General features: G+C 38.1%; 1 protein-coding gene across 1 annotated transcript in view; it reads right to left on the bottom strand.

Moving 5' to 3' along the window:
- The window catches only part of CFAP46 (cilia and flagella associated protein 46), a 167,993-nt gene that overhangs the window by 19,853 nt on the left and 133,854 nt on the right, over positions 1 to 14,286 (bottom strand). The window contains exons 44-50 of the mRNA XM_074999578.1: positions 11,651 to 11,830; positions 10,313 to 10,483; positions 9,517 to 9,614; positions 6,957 to 7,036; positions 6,233 to 6,414; positions 3,133 to 3,254; positions 2,599 to 2,687 (exon numbers count right to left, since the gene is read on the bottom strand). Of these exons, the coding sequence (XP_074855679.1) occupies positions 2,599 to 2,687; positions 3,133 to 3,254; positions 6,233 to 6,414; positions 6,957 to 7,036; positions 9,517 to 9,614; positions 10,313 to 10,483; positions 11,651 to 11,830 (922 nt within the window). The remainder of the gene's footprint in view (positions 1 to 2,598; positions 2,688 to 3,132; positions 3,255 to 6,232; positions 6,415 to 6,956; positions 7,037 to 9,516; positions 9,615 to 10,312; positions 10,484 to 11,650; positions 11,831 to 14,286) is intronic.

Genomic DNA, 14,286 nt, shown 5'->3' with positions numbered 1-14,286 from the left:
CACTAAGAAGCTAATGAGTCAACCACATTTGTTTAATGGCTAATTTCTTACCATTTTGTTTAAATTCAGTTTCTTGTTTAAACTCAGTTTATTTAGCAATTTCATTAAATCACTGTTCTGCCCTGTATTTTACACATCTTCCTGCAGTTATGCTATCTTTGCATGTGAGAATGAGAATTACTTGGAAGTCATAGAAATATCCTCAGATGTTTCTCACTTGTAACATTACATTGCATGAAAGTAAAGGAAAGCTATTTTCTAAATTCAAAATCTCACTTCAGACTTTGTTATAATTTTTAGAATATTTTATGCAGTGTGTTATGTGTTTCTAACCACTGAGTTACTGAATGTGTTAATATACCACACTCCAAGAAGTCTCCCTTCCATTTTGTGTGTGTGTGTGTGTGTGAGGGAATGTAAAGTTACTTTTTACAGAGGTCGTATTAATGATAGGTGACTTCCCTGCTTCTTTTTTCTTTTTTTTTTTAACTTCTTCTTTCTTCCCTGTTATATATATACAAACCTGGCTCCTTCTACACTTGCCATCTCCCATTGAAGGTGGCATGGTAATGAGGCACTAATGTGCATATGCAATGCCTCATTAGCTTAATGGCAGCCATTAGAATTTCAAAGTGCAGACTTCAAATTGCAGATTGACAGTGTAGAGGTGGCATGTGTAGAAGTATCCTGATTGCTCATTTTTGCTCCAGAATCTTATGAAGTGGGTCTTACTCACAAAATCTCATTATCTAATAAATACAATTGTTAGTCTTCAAGGGCTGCTAGTTTTTTTGCTTGCTACAGACTAACATGGCTACCCCCCGAGGCTTATATTTGCTTACTTCAATTACTAAGATCACTTTAATTACTTTTCCTTTAACTCCTTTAATTACTTTTCTGTGTACTAATCTTGCTAGCATTTATACCTCCTCATGTGTGTGCGCTATGGCCACTTAAACCAGAAAAGTCTGTTATGCAAAACCTTTTCATATCTAGCCCCTATTTTCTAAACTGCCCATGTTGTTTCCATGTAAGCGTCACCTTATTCACTATGTCTATGGTTAAACTAAAGTGCTCTGTCAACCGAAGTCACTGTCAGAAGAGATTTCTCAACAAAACTTCTGTGGACAGAACAAAAAAGCAGTCCAGTAGCACTTTAAAGACTAACAAAATAATTTATTAGGTGATGAGCTTTCGTGGGACAGATCCACTTCTTCAGATCATAGACATACCAGAAGAGACTCAATATTTAAGCTGGACTGCCCGGGTATTCTCTTGACAAAACAAGCACCCAGAAGCACAGCAGACATGGATGCTCATTGTTCTGGATGCCCTGTCTGTTGAGAGAAGGCCCCCCCAGAGTGGCCACACAGCATTTTTTGTCAACAGAATCTGTCAACAGCAGCATTATGCCTCATGGCTGAAAGGCAGAACATTGCTGGATAAAATGCTGAGTTTTGTCCACAAAGCATTGACCAAAGGCATTTTGTGTGTGGATGTTCCCTCAGTTTTACTGACAAAACTGGGGTTTTGTAGGCAAAAGTTGCTAGTGTAATCGTAGCCTATTTGCAGACTCCTTTACTGTTCTCCACTTCCAATCTAGCCTATTAATTCACCGACCCCTCAAGGAGGATGCTCTGCAGTTATGCCCTAATTTTTAAGTTATCACAAAAATTTCCAGCTAGGCATACGTATCCGAAAACTGAATAATCTTAAACCAGAATTATCATAGGTCCACTTCTTTAAATCCACTGCTTAGTCAACATTGAGAAGAATTATTAGTTGCTTTACAAATTTGTTAGTCTATTTCACTTATCAGTTTTAATAACTTTTTTCAGTTTGAGATTTTTGATATTGAGTTATTTTCATTGAATTTACCTTTGTTATTTAATATTATGTTCTTCAATGTGTGCACTGAAATGTTTGCAATGATTAGGTGTTAGCCTCTCTTTCAGAAAGAGACAAATAGCCTCGATACGTTTAGTACCTTGAGTAACTGATTGAACAGGATGGCTGTTGAGTCTCATGACATTTCGAGTTTTGCCCTTCTATGATATTAGTTCGGTCATAGATAATCACATTTTATTGTGATATTTCCTATTCTGACATAAGTTGGAGTGTGGACACTCCATCTATCTTAGTTAACACTATCTTCAGTCACCATAGCTGCATTGATACTTGGCTTTGTATTGGCAGAACTATGGACCTATGCCAATGTAGCTTTTCTGTGCAGACCAAGAATAGGATGTTACTAAGTCATACAGACTGTCAGACACCCACAACCTAGAAGAGTGGAGGAGAAGATGAACGGGGAGATTGATGGACACCAGAAAAATCCTCCTTTTTTGACCTTCTGCAATGGGCCATTTTTGATCCCGAAGAGATTGGCCTCCTATGAGCTTGTGAAGCTTTGAAAGCATTGGTGAATCTAAGCAGCTATTTTGCAGACATATTCAAATACCTGGACATGTACAGTAAATTGCCTAAACTGCACTTACAATTATTTGTACCTATAAACTGTTGTAGAAAGGAAGCACAGGAGAGGAAAGTCAGTGTTTCAAAATCTGCCCCTATATATTATTTCTAAACATGACATACCTTGTAATCCAGTATGTTTTGTCTCCTTATCTTTGTTTTTTATTTTTCCCGATTCTGCAGCTGAAACTGCAGCAGATGGACTCTGCTGTCTGAAAATAAGAATTATATCTCAAAATACTACATATATTGTGGAAAACTGGGATTTTCAAAGCAGTGTAAAGCAAACATATCTAGAGCTCATTGAAATTTTGTGGATGTTTGAGGATCTAACTCTCTTAGGTTCCCTGGAAAATGACAGCCTTATATAGTTTAATAATAATGTGTGAAGTCTGATTTTAATACTATATAACTTTTGTTATACTATAACATTTAACATGATGGACATTAATCCTGTTTAAGACTTGATCCTACAAAAACTTGCATATGTTACCTTTAAGAACATAAGTAGTTCCTTTCATCAGACCATTCCTGTTTAAAACTATGCATGTATGTAAATTTTTGCAGGATTGAAACTTAACTTCATAAATATTTTAATGTTAATATCAGTAAGATTTAGGAAAGGAGATGACCAGAGGACATTTGTAAAAATCTTACCTAAAATCAGCAAAATCAAATTCTGACAAAACTGGTTTCAGATATTCTTCCATCGCTTTTAAAATGTCAGAGAAATCTGATATTTTTTTTTTCTCATTTTCACTGATGTTTTCTGTTAGATTCTATCATACAAATAAAAACAAATCATTAGAATCCTCACAAAGTTAAATGACAACAAAGATGAGAAATACAATAGGCTAATTAGGGTTAAATTGAATTATTATGGCTTGTAACTAAGTGAAACATCATAAAGTTAAAATAAACAATTTTACTTAAATCACTTAATTATGTTTCAAAATTGGTGTCTCTGAACACTCTTGTTAATTTCAACATTTTGTTGACTATCTCTTCTCTAATGTAAGAGTCATTATTCCTGGGGATATAAAACGGTATATTTTAGGCACAAATTCTTTTTACTGAATAATGAATTAATTGCTGTCAGGGAGATAACTGGGAGGAGGAGGAGGAAGAAGAGAGAAGGCCAGGAAAAGAAAGAAGCCAGCTAATGGCACAAATCAGAGAAGGAAAAGTAAGAAAGGGGAAGTGGATAGGAATGGTAGAGAAAAAGTATGGACTCAGGGAGAGTGCGAATGATAGGGTGGCAGATGAGGAAAGCAGACAGGGTGAGAAAAGACAGGCAGAGATGAAAGGAGGTTAACAAAGAAACGGAGAGACAGGAATGTAGATTAGAAATAAAAGAAAGGGAAATAACTGAATAGCAAAGAAAGGAAAAATCAAAAACACATACAAGATTAATTTGACATTGAAAGGTCCACTTCCTATAGATATCTAGCCCCAGTCTCCATTTGTGTGGGTGTAATGGAGTGCGTGTGTGCGTGTGCAGAAACACTGAACACATGCAATTGTGAATTGCTAAATATCTGTATGAACAGCTGATAAATGCTATCCCATCCATTTGCAGCAGATTGGATCTGTGAAGCAAATTCTATTATTGGCAGGCAAGTGACAGTGTTTAACTGGAAAGGAAGGTGTTAGCCTTTTAATTTTCATGAGAGGTATCTGAATAGATACAGTTCATGTGTACATACGGACACCAATGTTTTAAAATTCTGGCCTTGTTCATCCTAACCTATGTTATCATGTTATTGTTATTTACTGTTGGTCAAAAGGAAGGGAGAAGACTGAGAGCCAAAATAACTAATACACAGTTCACCACAACAACAAAGGGTGGATATGGCTTAAAAAATCATTGGTATTTTGCTCTGGTTTTTAATTAGGACTTTTGCTGAGAGAAACTGGAAAAAGCTTCTCCTTTTAACTTTAAAATTTTCTTCTGGGTAGCTGGAAGTATTCAAAGATCTATTTAAAGCAACAATAATATTTAAATTTTTAAAAAACAAGAGTTCTCTTCTTATACATGTTATTTATCACACAGTTATATGTGTATTGTCACCTAGTGACCAGAGGTCTGTTTTTACCAGGAGCCACTAGTAACCTGCATAAGACTTGCAGAAAAGCTGGATACAGGAAAGAACTTCCTTGAAGAGGTGCCAAGAAGGTAGTCTGTGTGCAAATGACTTGAGTGATAGCTGCAACTGCAGCAAATCTGTAAATAGGTGCCAAGCCATCATTTCAACTTCACATGCATGGAATCTTCTCACATTATTCTGTATCACATGGGACATGAAACACTGACAACTCAGACAAAAATATTTGACCAATCTATTTTTAAAAATAGGTAGACACTTTCAGGACCTCATGGGTCCCAACCCAAGGAGTTTGCAGGACCAGGGGAGGTCAAGGCTGAACCCTGTGCCATTGGCTTCAGTGGGTAGCCAACTTCCCGGCTGCTGACTCTGCTCCCAGCCCTGTCTAAGATCCTGTCTGCTGGCTCCCTTGATGCCAACCCAGCTCCACTTCTGGCTATCAGCTCCTCACTGGCTTCCATTCCTGGTTGCTGGGGCTCTCTGGTCCAGCAACATCTATGGTCCTGTTGAACCGTGAATGTTGCCAGACCAGAGAGTCCCAGATTAGAGAAATTCAACCTGTAGCTGTTTTTCAGTGCTCTTGTGGTGAGGCTTTATAAGTTATCTTTGGCATTTGAACATCATATATATTGCATGCCTGTGAGAAAATTAACTGCTGTGTGTAAGAGCATATTTAATCTAATGAAGCCAGAGTTCTTGAAGTGACATCAGTTTTCCACCATTTTATAAGCTAAACACACTGAATGAATACGAAGGACCGAATCCTGCGATTACTTATGCAAAAGCTTTAACTTTATGCATTGTGAACAGTTCCACTGACTGTATAAACTTAAGCACTACATAAATCTTTTCTGGATTGGGGCTTAATAGGGACCTAAAGACTTTCAGGAATGCCTAAGGGAATTAAAACCAATGGGGAGCTTGGGGCCTAACTCCTATAAAAGATGAATCTCACTAATCTGGAACACTCTTGTACAACAATATCTGTAATCCAGCATGATTTTCATTAGCCAGACTACGACTTATCATGGGTGCGGCCAAGTTTCCCGCAGTCCCATAAAGCCTGTTTACAGTCACTAGTCCTGACTCTCAGTATTGTGTGCTGTTATTCAGCTGTAATTTACCCCAAAAGTCTTCTCTCAGAGTCCAGTAAGCAGTAAAAGTGGTGATGGTAATGCTGCTAGACAATATTGACCTCCTGTGACCCAGCAAATTTTCTTGTCTGGCACCAGTCAGGTCCTGAGGGTGCCGGATTAGAGAGGCTGAACCTGTAGTTTACTTTTAAAAACCCTTCCCCTATTCTTAAATATAAGTTTAAATGAAAGCTCTTAAGATATATAATATTCCATTTGGGGAGAAATTATTAATTTCATTTTACATCAAGTTCCACCAGTCTAAACTGTTAAAGTTCAAAGATGTTGGAAAAAACTTCCGTAACAAAAACAAACTTCTATTTAGAACAGAGAAAAATCAGTACATCTGAAAGTAAAGCTACACAAGAGATAACAGTTAAAGAGTTTAGAAGAAGTTTAATTTGTAATAAATGTTAGGAATTCTAGATGAGGGCTATTTTGCACAGCTTTTTGATTTACTTTCTGTATACATATTTGGCATCTATTTTACAAATTAAAAACCTGAATCCAATGTATTACCAGATCTATTTTTGGATCAGTTTCTTCCCATTTTTGACAGTCAATCTTCTGTCCATTAAATTTCGTTTGTAATTCCTGTTTGAGAGGACTGTTCATCTTTTCCAGTTTGTAAAGATGCACTTTTTCCAACAAAATCAAGATTTTATCAGGAGTCACAGGAAAACGAGAAACTTTTGCCCGCACTAATGAGAAAAAGTAATTAGGAATATTGTCCTTCAAAAACATAATTTCTACAAATCCACATATTTTTATACTCCACTTTGAATAATTTCAGTACATATGGTAATAAAATGTAGTATTAAGCAACAGCATTATTATTTCCATATGGTTACTATGAAGTTAAAAACAGTAATATAGGTCTATATTGAACTTGGAGAGACAGTGGCAGAAAGAGGATCAAGTATCTAAAAGCACATTCCTTGATGTTCCAAGAAAAATGATCTTCTCCCATACTATTAAGGATGCAATTACATTTTGATAACACCTTAAAACACACACATCACGCCTAACCTATAAAAAGGATATAATAATAAAGAGCTTGCAATAATGATTTTTCTGACTATAACATTTTTGGCAGTCAAAAACCTTTAGCACACCGTCTTAAAATTATATCAATTGCTTGATCATGTGAGTTGGGTTTTCTTGTACTCAGTGCAACAGTAAGCGCTATGGATATGTTAACATCACCATTTTGATCACTTTATTTCTAAAGAGAGACACTCACCCATTTGCTGAACAGGTTTGCCTTTCTGTTGTCCACTACTGAGATTTTGCTTAGCAATCACTGCACTATACAACACTGATCTATGGAAAGCAATAAGAGATAGATATCTGACAATTCACTGAGTCAGACCTTTCATCCCTGCAAATAAATGATTTCCCTCGAACATTATTTGCTCACAGATGCCCCAATATGTATTAAGCACTACTGAGCTTGGACAAGTGCCCAAATCTTGCAGACCACATCCAAAGCTGGCAAATCAGAGACCGCCAGACACAGATTCACTCCAGATTGCTTTTGAGAGATATAATCCTCAAACAATAAGGCTGTGTCTACACAGGCACAAATCTTTGAAATAGCCATATTTTGAAGACTACTAATGAGGTGCTGAATTGAATATTCAGCGCCTCATTAGCATTAGGGCTCTTCCGGCCATGGTGCTTTGAAAGCACCACTTTTGAAAGGGTGTCGCTCAGCATGGCTGCATGGGGGTCCTTTTCAAAAGAACCCGCACCTTTCAAAATCCCCTTACTCTGATCAGTGAGCGCGATAAGGGGATTTCGAAAGGTGTGGATCCTTTTGAAAAGGACCTCCATGTAGCCGCGCCGCGGCTGGAAGCATCCTAATGCTAATGAGGCACTGAATAGTCCATTCAGTGCCTCATTAGCCATCTTTGAAATGGCCATTAGCATGGCTATTTTGAAGATTTGTGCCCATATAGATACACCCTCTGGGATTTAAAAGATACAGATAAAATAGGATTGGACTGATAATCTTGTGAGTTGCTCTCTCAGAAAGAATGCAGTAGTGTTGTATATATGGAGGTGTACATATCTTATAGGACTGGGAGGGACCTTGAGAGGTCATCAAGTCTGGTCCAAGGACCATCCCTGGTAGATTTTTTGATTGGTTTACCCCAGACCCCTAAATGGCTTCCTCAAGGATTGAATTCACAACCTTGGGTTTACAAGGCCAATGCTCAAACCACTGAGCTATCCCTCCCCACCCCCGCCATTACATGAGCTACTCCATTGACCTGGAATGGAACCTGGGACTCCCAAATAGCAGGCAAGAAGGCTACCACTCAACCAGCAGCCAGATAGCACCCTTTTTAAAAAAAATTCAGAGAGTCATGGTGGCTGCTTACTATAGCCTCTCCCAGCAAAGAGCCACATCCTAGCTTGCTTCATGTGATCTTGTCAGAACAGGCAAACTAATAAGACAAAGGACAATGAGCCACACTTATTCAAAATTGTCAAGATGTAGAGCCAGATCAATGAGCCCTGTTTAATCCACCCAAACACTGGTGGTCAATTATACTGCTCAATTAATTTTGACTCCCCTGCTTTCTCAGGGTATTTCTATATAACAGTTGTAAGGATGCTTCCCAGAGTAGGTAGACTAGCTCTACTAGAGCAACCATGCTAAAAATAGCAGTGTTGCTACAGATAGTAACTTGGGCCAGTGGCTGAATATGTACACAGAGGTCGGGGGAGGGAGGTATTGAATTAGGATAACTAATCAAAGTTGCTCTGGAATACTGCTATTTATAGCTAAAGTCCATCATTTGGCGCTGGAAAGCATTTTCCCAGATGATGTATACACACCACCTTAGGGATCTGGGGAAGGGGAGAAGAAAGTAAAATCAGGGAGCAGGAGAAAAATACAGCTTGCAGAACTGTAAGCAAACAACATCTAAGTGTATCTGGGGAAGTTTGGGGAGAAGGTTCTTTGCTGTTACACCTGTTGAGAAACTTTTAGTATACACATCTGGTTCTTCAGAATGAGTCTCACTCTTCCCACCACTTCTAAAAGGATGCAGAGTGAAACACTTGGGGGCGGGGAGGGGGACAGTAAAGTAGAACTTTGTGGACTAAAGATTTTGGTTGCCTGCTGTCTATTGTGAGGAACAGAGAGGCTGGGTCTACACGTGCCCCTTCCTTTCGAAAGGGGCAGGAGGGTTTGAAAGATGCTAATGAGACACTGCAATGAATATGCAGTGCCTCATTAGCATAACGGCAGCCGCAGTGATTCGAAAATGCGGATTTTTGAATCATGCGCTGCCCATGGAGACAGGACCTTCTGAAAGGACCCCCCCCCAGTTTTCGAAAGCCCTTCTTCCTATCTGGTGATCGGAAGAAGGGCTTTTGAAAACTAGGGGGTCCTTCAGAAGGTCCCATCTCCATGGGCGGAGTGCGATTTGAAAAGCCACACTTTCGCGTCGCCGCGGCCGCCATTATGCTAATGAGGCGCTGGAATGAATATTCATTGCAGCGCCTCATTAGCATCTTTCGAACCCGCTCATTAACATGTCCCTTTTGAAAGGAAGGGGTACGTGTAGACATGGAGAGAGAGAGAGAGAGAGAGAGAGAGAATTAAAATTGACTTTATGTTGATTTTTGAGTATTGGTCACTTATTTTTTCTGAACTTGCTCACTTACCCTACATTATAAAACCAAAACAATTAGAAGGTTAAAAAACCCTAAACCCAAACTCCAATAGAAAAAATAACTTGGCAAAGGAAAATAAAATTTGTACAAAACAAAATGATAAAGTTTTTTACCTGTCATTTGAATGCTGGAGAATGATTATGCGGAAGCTTGGTGGCAATTCATTTATGATGTTAAAGTGTTGCACAAGAACATAGAGATTTCCCCATGCCTGTACAATAATTTAAAACTCACATTACTTTTTTTGTTCTTTTATGACCAATGCTTTCAGTGCATTCATCAAGAGACTAACCTACAAAGTTCCAAATTCCAAAGTACTACTATTTGCAAAAGGCATACTTTGAAAAGAATATTTTAACATAGTGCATAATAAATGATATTACAGCAATATTGTACTTCACAGATAACATTAACATGATTTATTTGCCTACTACACTGTATACCAAGCCAAAAAACCCCCAAACTATCAAGTACTGAAATTGACTAATATCATCAGGAGATATTAAGGAATAGCAAATACTTCCACTCAACATTTTAATCTTCTAAAAGCAATTCAAGCATTTCCACAGGAATATACACTTGCACAATTTGCATTTCTCTGTAAAAGAAACTATATAGACTGTAATACATACATATAAATATTAGACAGTAATGTGTAACTTGCGAGAAAGAAGAACATATTCCAGGGCAAACATGCCTACTAAGCAAAAGAACAGACAATAGCTCTAATCTTGTACACAATTAAACACATATGATTAACTTTAGTTTAGGTCAAAGAAACTATTCACATGATTAGTAGTGAACATATACAAAAGTGTTGATAGGATCAGGGCCAAACAAATTAAGAATCATCATTTTACTCCAGAACAACTGTGTTCCACAGATGCATAATACCGTGCAAAAAGTTACCTTTGAGACAGCAGTTAGCCTGTGCTCCACATTTTTCAGAAGATTACTGGTTAAGTCTCCCTTTTGCTTTAAGTGGTGCTGAAGATTCAATAGTGCTGCGAGCTGAGAGCTGCTAGTATCGGAAGTGGCTGCAAGCAGGATATCCTTCATCATCATAGATGCTGAACAGCTCTGTAATAGTAGTTTATTTTCTCAAATGTTTTATATAAATAGTTATTGAAAAAGCTTATCAGATGATGGTAAAATGGCAAAGATAATTACAATTACAATACAATGTAAAAGTTTGATGATAAATAACGAGGACTGGAAGATTCTTAGCTATTTATTTTCTTTCTGAAATTGGTCTCTCAGTCAGTCCTGATTGTTAGACCACACCTCTCTGCACTGAGTTGGGGATAGTTCTAATGAATTTATGGGAGCCTGAGCCTCCAAATCAGGCTCACTTGAATTGTGTCAGAAAAGTACTTCCAAAGTGGTTAGAAATTTATAACAGAAATTCAGTCTGGTATTATAAAAACAAAGTAACTACAAGAAGACATTTTCAAATTACATTTAGAAAGCCTGAATATTAGTTGCTGGAAAATGGTTGACAAAGGATAGGACATATTGATTTAGATATACTGGTAAAAATTCCAATCCGCTTAACACAATGAATGAAGGAACTGAGGGAATCAGAGAGTAGATTACACTTTAAAATTGCAACAGTTTTCTTTAATTTTGTATGGTATTTTATACACAGTAAAATGATAAAATAATGGCATCTACTTAGGAAAACTGGAAGATCATGTTATGAACACTATCAAGGTTTTACAATAGTCATTTGTCAATAATACTCATCACTAAAATCAGCAAACACTGTACAGGTTGAACCTCTCTCATCTGGCACCCTTGGGACCTGACTGGTGCTGGATGAGAGAATGTGCCTGATTGGGGGGGTGTCAATATTTTCTAGCACATTCCCAGCATTTCCACTTCTTACTGGGCTCTTAGAAAACATTTAGGGGTAAATTACAGCTGTAATAGCACAGAACTCTGAGAGCCAGGACTGGTGGCTGCAAACAAACTTTATGGGACCACAGGAAACTTGGCCACACCTGTGATAAGTGGTCACCCAGCTAACGAAAATTATGGTTGATTATGGAGTTTGCCGGGTGAAAGAATTATGGATTAGAGAGGTTCAACCTGTATATTTAGTAATCATTAATAATAATACCGCCAGCTAGCTCTTACATAGTGGGTTAGTGGTCATTTGTCATGTTGTCTAATATACACATTTACTCATGTTACTCAAAACTTTTTAAAAATATTATATGTGGACTCAAGCAGCATTAGTGTTACCTGATGAAGAGCCAAAAACTGGCTACTTGAAACTGGATCAAATCGTCCAATGCATTCAATAATTTCTAGACTAGTAGCAGCCAATATATCGGTTATGTTGTTACTGAATGCAACATTCATGCCCTGAAGCAAAACTTCACTAGCTTGACAGAGGTATTGTTGAGCCAAAGCCCGTTTTCTCTAAATAATAAGAATAGAAATTTTCTACATTAAAATACTGGTAAAATTACATAAATCCATTGTTGATGCATTTTTATCACTACAATCTTGGCAGAAATGTCTGGCTTTGCTCTTGTATAATGGTATTTTTTTACATTTTATGAAAAAATGGTACAGGTTTAGTCTTTAAGGTAAGATCTGTGAGAGTTAACTGTTCAATCAAGAGATTAGACTGAATGATCAGTGAACAGAGAGCTACACTGATTAAACTCTTCATTTAAAAAACTAAACTTAAACATCTAGTTTATGTTTTTATTTTAAAAGAGAAATTGTGTTTACAGGAAAACTTCAACAATCAAGTATATGTATGAGCTAGCACTATACCAAAGTGCCAGCCATTCTTAGCCTACCAACACTGTTGGCATATACCTAATCAATACAGTTTATTCTCATTCACAAGTGATAAATGAGAAACATTTCTTACTCTGACAGAATTGTGTAATTTTTAAGCTCTTTGTCAGCAATGAACCCCATCTCAGCTTCTTGATTCAGTCACCTGAAGAAAACAACAACAAAAACCCAAACAACAAAACAAAAAAACCCCTACAGTTATCTGTTTCCGTAAGTGGTATTGTTTGAGATGTGTTGCTTGTGTCCATTCTCACATGCATGAGTGCCAGAAGTTTTTCCCTCAACAGTGCCCTGAGGGGACCAATGCTGGTGCGTCGTAGAGTGGCACCCTCATGGCACAGTTAAAAAGGCACTGTCAGCTAGCTGCCCCTTCAGTTCCTTCTTACTGGAAATTCCAACAGCAGGGAAAGAAGGCAGGATAATGAATGGACATGAGCAGCAAATCTCAAAGAACAATAGTTAAAGTAACAGGTAACTCTCTTTTCTTCTTCATGTTCATTCAACACAGGTAACTCCATGCAGTATCCTCATAGGTGGGTTGGAGTTCATGGACATGTAAATTGCAACAACTCTGCTGAACCCAGCATCATCTCCATCTGTTGCATAATGGCACAGTGGGATGTGAACATGTGCACTGAAGACAACCTTGGAAGCCTTATAGATTTCCTGGATTGAAATGTGCCCCAGGAATGAGGCTGAGGAAACCTGAGCTCTGATTGAGTGTGTCCTAATGATTGGCGGAGGTGAGTTCCCACCAAGTCTAGTTGGAAGAAGCAGTACGGCTGCCAGCTCCAGTTGCTGACTTCCTCAGCTGGGGAAAGTGTGTGTGGAGGGGCAGCCATGTAGACCCTGGCTTCTCTCAACTGGGGGGCACACAGCTGGGAGAAACTGCATTGCAAGCAGTTGTCTGCATGCCAGGCTCCCCAGCTGGGGGAGCCAGGGGTTGGAGAGGAGACAGTTTCGATTTGCACTTAACTCACGTTAATGCAAGTTAAGTGCAAATTGACATTGTGCTTCTAGAGGGTTTTCGGTAATTGCATTTGAAACAATATTCCTTTGGCAACTCTTGCTAACTGTCATCAGTGAATGCAGAGAATGGGTTAACCCTCAGAGGGTTAACGGGTTAACCCTCAGAGGGCTCTATCTATGTGGGGTGGTCAAGTAAGCCAATGGGAGGAAGAGAAATTCTTTTAAACGGAGAACAATTGCAGTCTGAGTGTTCTTTGTGTGGCTAAGGCAGAAGGGACAGACAAATGATTGATCCTAAGCAGCTGGAATTAATCCAATAAATATCCTGGCCACATCACAATCAGAGCATGGATATATAAGTAGAAAGGAGAAGTTTAGTCAGACACAGTCAGGTTATGTTTACTTTGGAATTGGTGGAGAATTTTTCAGGCTGGCTAATGGTTGATTCTTTTCCCTGTACTCTGTAACTTCTAAGCTGAATCGTAGGGAAGTAATTCTCTGTGCTCTAATATTAATAATCCTTACTTGCTTTAATTACATCTAGCAACTTAGTAGGCTTATTTACTTTCTTGGTATTTTTACATCTTCTGTTTTTGTGAATAAATAACTTTTTTCAGATTGTGATTTGATTTCTATGTCCCAGAGAGTGTCTGTGTGAATGCCTGCCTCAAGCAAGGTATTTTTTTCCAAGCTATCTCCTAAAGAAAGAGTAAAGCTTGGGAGATACCCCACAGGGCAATATCCAAGTGTGTCTTCCTAGGTTTTAAGTGGGGGCTATATCACTTGGTGGTGCCAGTGATTACCAAGGTATTTTTTAAAGGTTTTTGAAGAAACCCATTTTCTGCACTTGGACTATCAGAGTGGAGGGGCAGCCTTGATACCAAACCTATTTTCTGTTGGCTTCTTTACTTTGGATATTTAATTAAAAGCTTCAGTATTAAAATGCCAATTGTCTGTGACAGTGAACTCTGTTACAACATGCATTCTTCAGCCTCAGATTCCATTTGCCTCACCTATGAGGCTAATCTGCTCCAGGCATAGCAATTGCTTCATAAAAACAAAGTCCTAAAGTTACTTATATACATATCTATATAAAA

The sequence above is a fragment of the Carettochelys insculpta genome, chromosome 7 (assembly GCF_033958435.1).
Source record: "Carettochelys insculpta isolate YL-2023 chromosome 7, ASM3395843v1, whole genome shotgun sequence".
In the NCBI taxonomy this organism is placed as follows: domain Eukaryota; kingdom Metazoa; phylum Chordata; order Testudines; family Carettochelyidae; genus Carettochelys; species Carettochelys insculpta.
This window is presented reverse-complemented; position numbering and strand designations above follow the sequence as displayed.